The sequence below is a fragment of the Pyrgilauda ruficollis genome, unplaced genomic scaffold, assembly GCF_017590135.1.
Source record: "Pyrgilauda ruficollis isolate IOZ18807 unplaced genomic scaffold, ASM1759013v1 scaffold2, whole genome shotgun sequence".
Lineage (NCBI taxonomy): Eukaryota > Metazoa > Chordata > Aves > Passeriformes > Passeridae > Pyrgilauda > Pyrgilauda ruficollis.
The window spans coordinates 75,296-89,130 of record NW_024519206.1 but is presented as its reverse complement, the minus strand read 5'-3'; the positions used below and the strand labels follow the sequence as shown (position 1 = coordinate 89,130).

The 13,835-nt window shown below is 34.5% G+C and overlaps 1 protein-coding gene across 2 annotated transcripts in view; it reads left to right on the top strand.

Annotated features, from left to right (window-relative positions):
• Nucleotides 1–13,835, top strand: part of ABCB1 (ATP binding cassette subfamily B member 1) — a 49,223-nt gene that overhangs the window by 23,432 nt on the left and 11,956 nt on the right. For both annotated transcript variants that reach the window (XM_041466408.1, XM_041466407.1), the window contains exons 9-21: nucleotides 260–431; nucleotides 1,550–1,674; nucleotides 2,375–2,546; nucleotides 4,123–4,236; nucleotides 4,539–4,649; nucleotides 5,706–5,831; nucleotides 6,025–6,228; nucleotides 6,584–6,754; nucleotides 7,954–8,115; nucleotides 9,645–9,887; nucleotides 10,659–10,805; nucleotides 11,134–11,238; nucleotides 12,453–12,530. In XM_041466408.1, coding sequence (XP_041322342.1) covers nucleotides 260–431; nucleotides 1,550–1,674; nucleotides 2,375–2,546; nucleotides 4,123–4,236; nucleotides 4,539–4,649; nucleotides 5,706–5,831; nucleotides 6,025–6,228; nucleotides 6,584–6,754; nucleotides 7,954–8,115; nucleotides 9,645–9,887; nucleotides 10,659–10,805; nucleotides 11,134–11,238; nucleotides 12,453–12,530 — 1,930 coding nt within the window. The remainder of the gene's footprint in view (nucleotides 1–259; nucleotides 432–1,549; nucleotides 1,675–2,374; nucleotides 2,547–4,122; nucleotides 4,237–4,538; nucleotides 4,650–5,705; nucleotides 5,832–6,024; nucleotides 6,229–6,583; nucleotides 6,755–7,953; nucleotides 8,116–9,644; nucleotides 9,888–10,658; nucleotides 10,806–11,133; nucleotides 11,239–12,452; nucleotides 12,531–13,835) is intronic.

Genomic DNA, 13,835 nt, shown 5'->3' with positions numbered 1-13,835 from the left:
AAGTGAGAGTAGTTTTACACTACTCTACACTACACAGAAAGAATTTCAACTTTCCAGACAAAAGCAGGTTTATAGCATTACAGTTTCACAAGAAATACAAAATTTTCCTTGGCCACACTACATAATGCTTTACCTTGAAGAAAACTGTTATTGGAAGCAGTAATTGAATAATAGAGATTGTCTTCCACACAACAAAACTGGAAAGCTTCCTTGTTCTTTATGCATTTTTCTTCCTCTCTGTATGTAATTTGTTTTTCAGTGATGTCTCCAAGATTAATGAAGGAATAGGTGACAAGATTGGATTGCTTGTTCAAGCACTAACAACATTTGTGACAGGATTTATTGTTGGTCTCATAAGAGGATGGAAATTAACCCTTGTAATACTAGCAGTTAGCCCCGTCCTGGGACTTTCAGCAGCCCTCTGGGCAAAGGTAAGTTAACATATGTACAGTATCAGCTTTTATATTAATGACAGATAATGAAATAAATCTACATATCTGTAAGTCGTAGTATTAGAATGTGTTGCTTAGAGCAATTGTAGCTTTAGATAACACTTAGGTACATAAGCTCTTAGATGAACTGTGTATCAGTACCCTCTCATTCAAGACCAGGTCAGATGGGGCTCTGAGCAACCTGGTCTAGTAGAAGGTGTCTCTGCCCATGGCAGAGCAGCTGGAACTATCTTTAAGATCCCTTCCCAGGTCATTCTACTATTCAGTAATTCTATTTAATTTGAATATTATAATTCCCATAGATCGGGCAGACTTTTTTGGTTTGAAGCTGTTTCTGCTAATATAGCACATACAGAGAAAGAAGCAAGGTATATGTGTAGAATCCACACCTGTAGCTCTTTAATTTACATCTGTATAAGTACTTTTTCTCTTGAAAGAAATAATTGCACCTCCTGGAAAATAAGAAAATAATTTAGAAAAAACCTTTGTCTCAGACACAGTTTTTTCGTAGTAGTTAACAAATTTGGCAAGAAATTCTATACAGACATAGATGAGAAAAGGTCCAAATTTCCATAGGACCAGAGTGCCTTATATTTTTAAAGTCTTCAGCTTTTTATAGTATTTTATTTCCCTTATATTTCGAAGATCATTAAAGCTTTCACTGTCTTGAGTGAGTATATTGCAGAAAAGGTAGGATTAGAGATGTACGTGCCAAATTTGTCAGCTGGCTGAGTCTTCACAGACTGTGGCCACTTCTTCACAGTCTAAGCTACAGGGTCCTCTGGCTAAGGCAGCCAGAGATGAGAATGAGCTAAGGAGGTCTGCCAGGGAGAACCACACCAGCTCACTATGAGTACCCCTCTTATCTCTTGCACTGGGTGAAAGCAGAAGGGAAAGTCCAGGCCTTAGTTGTGTAGCGTGGAATTATTTGATTGAATTCACAGCATACTTAGGAATTTGGATATTGGACATTCTGCACCCATGCCTAATATAGTCAAAAGCCTTCATACTGGAAAATACTAATTGTGATAAAAGCCATTTTGAGTGCTTGAGCTTATTCTGGTTTTCATATGTCAAAATACTTGATTCTGTATTAGGTTCTCTCTGCTTTCACGGACAAAGAACAGGCTGCATATGCAAAAGCAGGTGCTGTTGCAGAAGAAGTTCTGGCAGCAATCCGTACTGTAATAGCTTTTGGAGGACAGGAAAAAGAAATTAAAAGGTAAGAGCAATATTTGCTTTCATCGGTGGATTTTAAAATACTCACTTCAAGTGGTTTGAGATTTTCTTGTACATTTTCTGTTGAAAGTCTTGTGCTTTCTGCAATTTTAGTTAATGAGAGATTGTTAGAGGCTGTTACAAGGTTTGCTACATGTTGAAAAACAATTTGTTATTTTTCTAGAGTTGATATCTTGTCTCTGCATTAAAAGGTATGCAGGCTACTTCAAATATCTTACCATGAGAGCTTTAGACAAGAGAGGACACTGTTCTGTGAAGAGATGATGATATCCTTGGTAATCTAATCTGATTACTCAGTAGTTGTGAAGATGCTGATGAACAGTGTCTCTATTTCCGCTGTACTGTAAAATATAGATCTGCTGATATATTTTGACCTTTAATCTTGAGTGGTTCACAATCAAAGTTCACTGATCTGCAGAAGTAACTGAAATGCCAGTCCCTGGCCTGCAATGCCCTTTTATTTCTATATACCAAGTTGACTAATGTTGGCATTTTTAGGAGTTACCTTAGAAAGTTCATGCCTGACTAGCAGGTTTGCCTTTATACAGTCTTAGGGTTAGAAATTTTATGTACCTAACTGCTGTACTTTGTAAACATTCTTTTTCTGATCCATCCACAGAGTTTTTGTGGTGTCTGCCGTGGTACAAGTGTGAGTCTATTTTGAACTTCTATCTTTCTTCCAGATACCATAAAAATTTAGAAGATGCTAAACGGATTGGAATAAGAAAGGCTATTACAGCTAATATTTCTATGGGTGCTGCTTTCTTACTGATATATGCATCATATGCACTGGCATTCTGGTATGGGACTACTTTGATCTTAAGTGATGATTACACTATTGGCAAAGTTCTTACAGTAAGTATCAATGAGTAAATTCTCAATTACAGTGAGAAATAATAAAGAACAAACATTAAAGTGTGTATTTGTAATAAGAATTATGTTACAAAATTGGCAAAGTAGCATCCCTTCTTAACAAAAAGATTCTCACCACAAAAGCCTACATGTTGTTTCTATAGGATCTCAAAATCTATATGAACCCAATTAAAACATATATGATTTTCAACTGTTCCTATATATTTTCTGACTTTCGTAAGATCAGACTGATATAGAAACAGTTCAAGCAAAAACTGAAGTACAATACCCTTTCTGGTTGCTATTTGCTTTCAGAGGGCTGAATATATTTTCAGGGTGCAGAAACAAATACTTTTTTTTTAGCTGTTGTGCAGTCTAAGTAGATAATTTTATTAATATTTATGTTTTGCACCATGAGAGGTTGGAATCACTTCTCAGTATTTTTAGAAATTGAGGGGGATAAAAATAGACTTGTGACTAGGGTATATGTCACCATCTAACTGAAGGAAGGAACCATAACACTTTGGTCATAACTTCAATTCTTCTCTTGGTGAGGAAACCATTCTAATTTTGCATGAAATATGAAGTAAACAGGGTAAAAAGAATAACTTTGTTAACCATGATGAAACTCAGCCAGTTGAACAGATGCATATATTTTTATATTTTTTAAACGGTTTCGTTTATGAATCACTGAAGTTTGTGGAAAATATCTCTGAATATGTGGTTTTGGCTCTTTTGAATCTTTTGTACAGGTTGGCATATGGAACCTCTCAGTGAAGTTCATGACCTTATGTGTAATTTATTCTGTTCAAAGTATTTGCAAATTCTATTGCAAATTGTCTTTGTTGTAGTTCAAACAATGTTTTTATGATGCATTATCTTGTGTAAAATCTGTGAATAACCCCTGTTCAAGAGGATGGGTATGACAGACTTTGCTCTGACTGCTATTGCTGTTGTGATCTCTGAGCAGGGTGGTTTAACTGCTTTTGTTTTGATACTAACTGAAAGCAATTAACTGCTATTCTGAGAAAATTATTAATTTTTTCTCTTCTGCTGCTGTTCTTGTTTGTTCGCACTTCACTCTTTCATTGAAGCAGGGGATCCTTTATTACTTTTTGGTGAAGAACTTGGGTTTCTATACTTCTATTTCACTGTCTCTTTGAAAGCAGAATGATAGTGTTTTGCATATATGTTGTTGTTCTGTTGGCAGATATGTAATACACTTTCCGGTCTTTGGCCAATGAATGCATTAGTACAATAAATCCTGAGGCATGAAGTGCAATTCTAAATTTTTTGTCATAGGTTTTACAAGTCTGAGTCACTTTTTCTCAATGTATTTGCAAAATTAATGTACAGCTTCTCTGTTCTGATCTGAACCTTAAAAAGCCCTTCTCTTGATGTTTTTCTCTGCCTAAGAGAGACCTTTTAAATTTTGCTTTAATTCTGGATTCCTTAAACTTCCCTTAACAGGCATGGAACCTCCTTACCCAAAAATACCTAGTGGAAATAAATAAATAAATAAATATAATTTTCTGCTTAAATCAGAATGAATACATGCCTCTGTAAACATTTCTTTCAGGTCTTTTTCTCTGTATTGATTGGAGCTTTCAGTATTGGACAGACTGCTCCAAGCATAGAGGCATTTGCAAGTGCAAGAGGAGCTGCCTATGCCATCTTTAATATAATAGACAATGTGAGTATCATTGCCCTCACTATCATTTCAAAACTTCTTTTGAAGGTAAGACAGCCTTCTTTTTAAAGACAGGAAGTAAATTCACACAGAAGCTTAATGGAAAAATTTTATAAGTATTCTTGCACGAGCATATCATCAAGGTAGCAGTGAGGAAGCAAAACATTGTGCAATTTAGATCTTTCAGAAATCTCGCCTAAATTACTTTAAAAACATGTTAACGTTTCTGCAGAATAATGGTGCACTTGAGGACTTCTTTATGAAAAAAAAATGGTGGGGTTTTTTTTGTATTTTATTTTGCACAGGAGCCTCAAATTGACAGTTATTCAGAGACAGGTTACAAACCAGACCACATAAAAGGGAACTTGGAATTAAAAAATGTTTACTTCAATTATCCATCCAGACCAGATGTTGAGGTACAGTAATTGAAACTTTATATATATATTACAGTTGAACATATGGATCATGTGTCCGGAAAAAATCATTAAAAAGTCACATAAATTAATTTTTGTTGAAAATCTAATAAGTTCAGAATGATTCTCTAATGTATATAAAACTACCTCATCATTACAGTGATTTTAGTTATTTTATTTCCACCTTAGATAAGCATGTTAAATTTCCTGAATAATTTTTTTACCTAATGCCCTAGTTAGTGTGGCTATGTAAAAAACTCTAAATATATATTTCTATCAGAATAAATTTACAATCCCAACTCAAATGTTTGTGTATAGTAATAATAATGAGCTAGTAAGTTTTAAAATAATTGCAATGCAGCTCTATTATGACTGTGTCTGAACCAGGAAAAAAAGAAAGCAGGTCCAGCAAGGACTTGCTGTTTATGGAATACAGATCAGAATCTGTATTTGTCTAGACAGAGAATAAGTTTCCTTTTTAAAGCACTGTCATATATTTGGAATCTTAATACAGTGATGATAGACAACATATGAATGATTCCTGAAAATATTTACACGGAGTGTCTTTGCATTATGTAACTGTTCCCTTCCTTACCTTGAAGGAAAATCACTGACCTTGACAAAGTGGCTTTTGATAGGCAGAAAGGAAATACACTCATCTTTTAACCATGACTTTTACATAGCTTCCCTGTAGTCAGCATGATGAATTAAAGAAAAAGGTGAGCCAACATAATACAGAAATTTTGCATTGTATTGTTTCTGTATTATATTTTAGTTATGAATAGTGTATTATTATTATTTTGCCATATGAACTGGTTCATGAGACAGGTAATTGAGAAATGCATTGGATAATACATTGATAATGAGTCAATTGTGATGTAATTATAAGGAAAATTAAGCTGAAGTAATCAGTAATACAAAATTTAAATCCACATGTTTATAAATGTTTTTTACCAAATTCTGCTAGAAATATAAAGGTTATTGCATTCTAGTCTTTCAAATTTACCTTGACATTTGTAAATACTGCTACGTTTTTGACCAACCTTATTATATGGACAGATACTGAAGGGCTTGAATCTCAAGATTAATTCTGGCCAGACAGTGGCCCTGGTTGGTGGCAGTGGCTGTGGGAAAAGCACAACAGTTCAGCTCATCCAGAGATTTTATGATCCCAAGGAAGGCACGGTAAGACACCTCAAGTGAGATGACTGCTCTGCATGTCACACGTGCTGAAAGCCTAGTTCCAGCCCGACTGCTCTTGTCAACTTTCCAGTGACATGGTGAAGTCTCCCCTAAAATGGCACATGTTGGCATGGAGAGAGAGGTTCCTTGATCAAAACAAGCAGTAAACAGTTTTTGTCTGCTCTCTTTTGTTTAGGTTACCATTGATGGGCAGGATATTAAGACCTTAAACGTACGGTATCTGCGCGAGGTTATTGGTGTGGTGAATCAGGAGCCCGTGCTCTTTGCCACTACTATTGCAGAAAACATTCGTTATGGCCGTGAGGATGTCACCATGGAGGAGATTGAAAAAGCCACCAAGGAGGCAAATGCTTATGACTTCATCATGAAGCTACCCAATGTAAGCAGATCAGGCGTCCTGCTGCAATAATTTCTTCTAAACCTTCTTGTGCCAAACAGTTCCTCAGAAGGAATGCTTGTTAAGACAGGAAGCTATCCCTGGACCTGTGAATATGCAGATCTTCCTCATAACTTTTGAGATGAATGTTGATTTTATATCTTCAGGCAATGATTTGGCTGTCATTTGAAGAACTACTAGAATTCCAGGAACACAGATAATTGATCAGGTTTATCTAAGTAGGTGTTCATTCCTGTAGAGAAAGGAGAAGGCATTACCAGCATCTCTGGCATTACTGACATCTTTAGTGGAAGGATTGTGCCACTGAGTGTTTTCAATACATGTGTTTGTCTTGTAGAAGTTTGAAACTGTGGTTGGAGAAAGAGGGGCACAGCTCAGTGGAGGCCAGAAGCAAAGAATAGCAATTGCCAGAGCTTTGGTTCGCAATCCTAAAATTCTTCTGCTTGATGAGGCAACATCAGCTTTGGATACTGAGAGTGAATCAGTTGTGCAAGCAGCACTGGACAAGGTCAGTAGTGTTTTAAAATGAAGCATTTAAGTAGGAGCCTAATATCTACTTCTTTCCTGGACTTTTGTTGAAAATAGAGACACATAAAAACACAAAATGTAAACTTTAATCTGGCAAATATTCTTTGTACTGAGAATTTTTGAGTTCCTGCAGGTATTACAGAGAGAAATCTTATTTCAAATTAGAAGACGGAATTATATTTTCTGCATTATTAAGCTTAAATCAACATTTTCTTGGTGTAAATACCATCCTCATCCATTATCTGTCATACTGCCGTTCATATTGTTGTCAGTCACCTGTCCTTGCTGAGCCTCATGAGGTTCTCCTGGGCCTGCTCCTCAGGCCTGTCAGAGATCTCCTGAATGCCACCCCTTCACTCAGGTGAATAAACTGCCCTGCTCAGCCCGATGTGACCCTCCCTGAACTTGCTGAGTGTGCACTCAGTCCCTTCTACCAGTATCAGTGATGAAGATACTGAATAGTATGTGTCCCAGTATGGACTTCTTGAGGGACATCACTGAAGATGAACTCCAGCCAGTTTCCAATAGAATTCCACTGCTTGGGATCATTACATTCATTATTTAAACTAAAATTTGCTTGATCACTTTAAAAGAGCCTCATAATTAAAATGACAAGCTGTGATGTTTGGAACATTAAATGTATCATGCTTATAAATATTCAAAGAGAGGTACTTACTTGAAATACAATTCATATGAACTTGTAGAGAAATTTATTTTTATTGTAGTCACTTGAGTTAGCAATGACTTAGAGCTTAAAACACTGATATCTTTAAAAGTGTAAAATATTTTCTAATGTTTCTAAGTATAAATTCTCCATGGGTTTTAAGGTTTAAGTGGGCAACTATGAACCTAAATATAAAAAATTATAGCATTAAAAAAAATGTATGGCTTGTAACATGCTAAAATTTTAGATATTGAGATTTTTATTTAGATATTTTTGATCAAATTTGATGTATTTATGTGCCACAATGAAAGATGATCTTTAATACTAAATTTCAATATTTAAATCATATTCCTGTTTTAAGGAACTCATTGAAATATGTTTTAAATTTTTTTTGAAGTTTTATTTTTCTGTGAACCATTTTAATGTTTCTTTTAGATCCTATTCAACTCTGCTATGAAGATGAAGAGTTTTTGCATTTACTTATACATACTCACACTAAATATTGCTGTTTTCAGGCAAGGGAAGGACGCACCACGGTTGTGGTAGCTCATCGACTGTCAACAGTCCGAAATGCAGATGTGATTGCTGTGTTTGAAGGTGGAGTTATCACAGAGATAGGGAATCATGCTGAATTGCTTGAGAGAAAGGGAATCTACTACAAACTTGTTAACATGCAGGTACTTCTGTCTCTAGCTGTTGCCTCATGTCCTTTTTTTCCCCACACCCATTCTGCAGAAGTATGAGAAATTCTGCAGCGTATTTTGATAACAGCAAAAGACTCATGTACTTTGAAAGGAGAGTAATAATTTGAGAGGGACCACTAGTTTGGCTACAAGACCTGTTTAAACCCAGGACAGTACATTTTTAATCCTCTAGGTATTTAAACTTCAAAGATGATTTTATGTTTTCCTTTTATGCAGTTAGTGTAGAGCAGATAAGTACAGTCATTTGGTATTCCATTGCTTGTTCTTAGTCTGATAAAAGGTAAACTACAGTAGCTGACTCTGGAGGAATACAGCATGCATATTTTAAGCTGTTTAGTTACAATCCTTCATACTGAATTCCTTTCTAAAGAAAAAAAAAAGTGTTGGAATAGAAGAAAAAGAAAAATAATTCAGCTATGCCAAGAGAAAAATGTGTTCTTAACTTATACAGATAGAAAAAAAGAGATTGAAAATTATAATAAATTTCTGAAATGTGTTAGTTATTAAATGAAGACCAAGATACTTTGATACTTACATCCCAATGTCCCATGTGAACATTTATAGCAGATTTTCATTGTAGCCTTTGTTTTACTTCATAACCTCTATGTCCATTAAAGAAACTGACACTGCTATCTCAGTATGTCACACTGATGAGGTTAACCAGACCAATTAAAATATTCATAGGAGAATGCATTTGGTTACCTTAGATTCAAAGTAATTTTGTATCCAAGCAAATGCAAATATGGGGAAAATGAGGAAATATAAAATAAAAAGAAAATTTTAAAAACAATAAAAAAGGAAAATAAATAAATTGAAAGCTAGTAAAAAGAGATATTTTTGTTAGCAATTCAAAAAGCAGTAAGAAATAAAAAAAATCTGGAAAAACAAAACACAAGTTGAAGGGAACTTTGAATACAGCTGCTATCAAATACCTCAGGGTGGGTAGACATTTATTTATTCTCTCAAAGAGACTAGCAAAAGTATCACCAAGGGTAAGGCTCCTTTCCAGGCTACTCTAATTTTTCCGTCAAAATCTTTTTGACTTGTTTCCTCCTGGACTTCCTTATTCCATTTAAAGCCAGGAACTGTTCAGTGTGTTTTCCAGTAAAGGCAGTAATGTTTTATCACTTCATAAATAAACTGTACATCCCCCAAGAACTCATTCTAAAAGATCCCAAGAGGTGTGCAAAGGGTTTACTTTCAATTTAAAACTTTTGGTTTAATTTATTAAAAAATAGAGCAGCTACTCTCAGTCCTCATCTTCCATTTATTATAAGAATTTTCATAAGAGATGCAAAACTCATATATGACTAAATCTCTGGAGATAGAGCTCTAATAAATATTATACAGATTTTTATACCTCCTTAATGCATTATATGTTATTCCTCAATATCTCTTTTAACTGAAACAAAGTTACTTTTACTTTGATTACCTCATAACTTTGGAAGTTTGAAGTAATATGCGCATGTTTAATCTTAGCTAAATGTTCTTCCCACTTTTAGGCAATAGAAGCAGAAGTTCCATCATCAGAAAATCATGAGAATGTACTTCCATCATCAGAAAATTATGAGACTGTACTTCCATTATCAGAAAATTATGAGAATGTACGTAGTGTCAAAAACAGGGAATCTGAACCAGACTCTGAAGAATCCTTAACTAGAGGATTGAGAAGACGATCAACTCGGAGAAGCATGAAGAAGCCAGGAGAGCAAAATGATAGTCCTGATGAGGAAAAAACTTCACCTGTAAGTATCTTTGCAGAGCTGTTAGTGAACTTAATTCCTTTAAACAAAGTTTGTTAAATTCATTCTCCTGCTGAAAAAAAGTACAGGAAGTCATGAGAATTTTTAAATACTAAGTAGCCTTTGACTGATAATATTCATAACTTTTTTTTTTAGTTTCAACATAAATTATAATACAAATAAAATAGTAATATAACAAAGATGATTAATTTGTTATTGAAAGTAAATTTCCTTTAAATGAAACATACTTCATACATGGTGCATATATTTACGTACCATACCAACATAACCTATACTGGTTAAACATTCATTTTTGGATAAGAAACAAAATATTTAGCCCAACATAACAACTTACAACAAAAATTGCAAACCCACCCCCCAAATATGATTACATTCATATTTACAGCAATTATTTTACTGTTATAAATTGCTTCATGAGCAATTACTTGAATTAATCCAGGCATGGATTTCTCACAGTAATATGCCCAGAATGAGTAGTTCAGTCATCGCTGACCTATCCAAAGTATTCACCAACAAAAATTTCATGGATAAACTAATATAAAAAGAAAAGTGCTGTAGATGTAGTGTACAGATCTCCCTTGTGTTAGAACAACAAAAAAAATGCACAATCATTTATTCATGTTATTAAAAACTATGCAGTTTTGCTTCCCCTGAATAGATTCTGGGAATAAGAAATTGATTATTAATCTCTCCTTTTCTCTGTATTTCTCCAAATACATTCATGTTTGTGCTAATGCAATTCACATTTTTTAGGCTGAAGAAATACCTCCAGCTTCATTTCTGAAAATTATGAAGTTAAACAAAACTGAATGGCCATACTTTGTGGCTGGAACCTTGTGTGCAATTATCAATGGAGCTTTACAACCTGCATTTGCAGTTATATTTTCTGAAATTATTGGGGTAAGTTGGAATAAAATAAGCAAAAAACTATAAGCCCACAATATTCATTTCTAATAAAATTAGGTTAAAAACAATCACTAAAAACAATCACTGAGGCTGAAGAGTGGATGAAGCATTCTTACAAAAATCTGAAAAATTGTATGACACAAAATGCTAAAAATCTTGCTACAACCTGAAATACGCTTGTTATACATTAAATATTGTGTAATATATTATCAAATTTCATATTAATGCAATTGACTACCAAAAAAATTTACTGAGAAAGATGAGAGTATTTTACATTGCTAGTTAATTTTATAAAAACTTTGTTTCAAATTTTATATTATAGATTTTTTCAGAGACTGACAAGGACATCTTAAGAAAACAGAGCAACTTATATTCACTGCTGTTTTTAGTACTTGGGATCATTTCCTTTTTTACTTTCTTTTTTCAGGTATGTTTTAATATTTTAACCTTATTTTAATTGTTCATCATGTTTTAGAAACCTGAAATATTCTAAAAATTTGCATCTTCACAAAATGTCTCCAACTCAAACCAGAACCTGTATTTATGGTTCTAGGTATGTCTTGTGCAGAAACTTTTTTGACCTAGAGCTGCTTGTGTTTAAGTGTTTTGAATCTATTCAGACCTCTTAACTTTAGAAATTCCCATCTTGTTCATCAGTCAGACACTTCTCAGCACGAAACTCTGGATTTTCTCGCTCATATTCCACTGCCAGCTAACAGGCAACCTCTCCAGTCCTCACATTCTACCACCCCCCTCTCACCTCAAGCCTTCCTGTTTGAATCTGTTAGTAACTGAAAATCTATCAATCTCATGCCTTTGTTCTCCAATTTGTTACTTCCCTAACCCTTTCCTTGTCCAAGAGAATGTCCCATATTTCTCCTGTGGGAGACTCCCAGGCCCAGTTTGTCAGGTAACACTCATCACACTGATATTTACTTCCTCCTGCTGAAATACTAAGGGTTGTACCTGCTACAACAGCGCCACTTAAAAAGAAAAAAAGGTAGTAATCATATTAAATATTTTCATATATAGTCCATTTTATAATTTAGGAACATATTGGTATAATTTTATCTGTTAAGTGAGCCCATGGAGTGAAATAATAACATGCTTGGGACAGCAGCATAAACAGCCTCTTGCAGAAACCTGGTTTGTTTGTGGAATTGTCTTGTTGCACAAGCGAAAAAGGGCCTTGAGTATGCAGGGCTGTGATAGGTTTGCTCAGTTCAGAAATGTTCAGGTAATGTTTTTAAATTTGACTGATGCATTTTACTGAACCCAGGTTGCCTTGAAAAGCCTTTAATCTAAAATGAATGACCTAAATGTTACTTGTTTAAATCTGACTTACATTGACTCAGACAAATGAAGTCAAAGGGCTGACTAGTAACCTTCTCCTTAAAGCATGCTGGTGAAGCAGTGCTAGGAAATATTGCTATGCTCCCTATATTTTTTTCATTAACAGTGTTTGAATGTCAGTACTGTGAACCTAATGGAATTTATGTATATTAAACCTGGTTTTACTTTCTGCAAACAGGACTGCAATATTTTTTACTTTGACATTGTTGAGGCAATTTATCTAAAATATTATTGAATAAACACAAACAGTGTATTACTATACTAAGCATTGTACTTTTTCTCAAACAGGGTTTCACATTTGGCAAAGCTGGAGAAATTCTGACAATGAGGCTTCGATTCATGGCATTTAAAGCAATGCTTAGACAGGTAAAGATAATAAATATTTTGATTTCCAAGGTTCTCAAAATAATTGATGGTATTGATATAAAATAACTGTATTTTACATCACTCTATCATACAGAGAAGATTTTTTTAAAATTTGACTAGAAACCCATTTGATTAATTACATGTGGTTATGCAAAGTGTCCTTAGGGAGAGTCTTAAATCAATACAAGAGTTTGTTATGTACTCCTTGCAAAGACTCAGTTTTACAGCCAAGTTACAAGGGCATGACAAGTGGATGCGCACCAGCAGTATCCCATTATCTGTTCATTTACCTGCTTTGCTTTCTTTGGGCCCTATCTCCCCTAAAGAAATGCCACACATCTTACACTGTAACTCTTACTTCAAATGTCTGATTTGAATTGTGATATGTACAGATATGTGGTTTTTTAAATTTATTTGAAGTCTCTGTACAAGCCTCTAAATCTCTAATTGTTGTTTATTAATGCAACAACAAGATTGTGTATTGAAAAGTAAAACCGCTTTCATAAGGTTAAAATATAAATAGAATGTAATGTTGTTAAGTAATTCTAAATTGGCCTCAGTTTTGCATCATTTCAGGATCAGTATTTTTGATTTTGAAATACAAAATATGATAGTTATGATGTTTTAAGTCTTGCACATAAAGCTACATGTAGACACAGAATTTGATTCATGTGAACATGACTATTTTCAATGTGACAGAAAACAACTATAGTCTGAAAAATCACGATTTATAGATCAGCCATACTAAAAATCTAATGAAAAGGCAATCTGACAATTGAGTCTTGAGGTCACAAATGCCTGTAATATCTTACCAGGACCTCATTCAATGCATACTACACGTGACAGTTTAAATCAGATATTTGGTCACATGGTGAATAAATCATAAACTGTGTACCTTACCCCAGCAATTAGCTTTCATCAGGTAGCATAGTTTGATTTTTTGACTGGGTTTTTTTGTTGTTGTTGTTGGTTTGTTGGTGCCTCATAGCTTCCAAATAAGCCTCTTCAACATGGGAAGAAACAAAGCAAGAAATATGTTGTTTTTAACCTGAAAATGCTTTACATTTAACCCCTCCCCAACAGCTTTGCAACCACGAGGGAGTGTGACCAAAGAGTCCTCTCCTCCAAGCAGATTCAGTGAAGGAGCAGCAGTGAGGGAGGGTAAATGCTGCTTTTGGGAATCTCTCAGCTGCTCCCCTTCCTTCTCAGCAGTGACAATGAATACATCAATAATTCACAAGATTACACTTCTTTCTAAATATATTCTATGTGCAATGATGGAATTAAACTTATTTAAATTTGTAG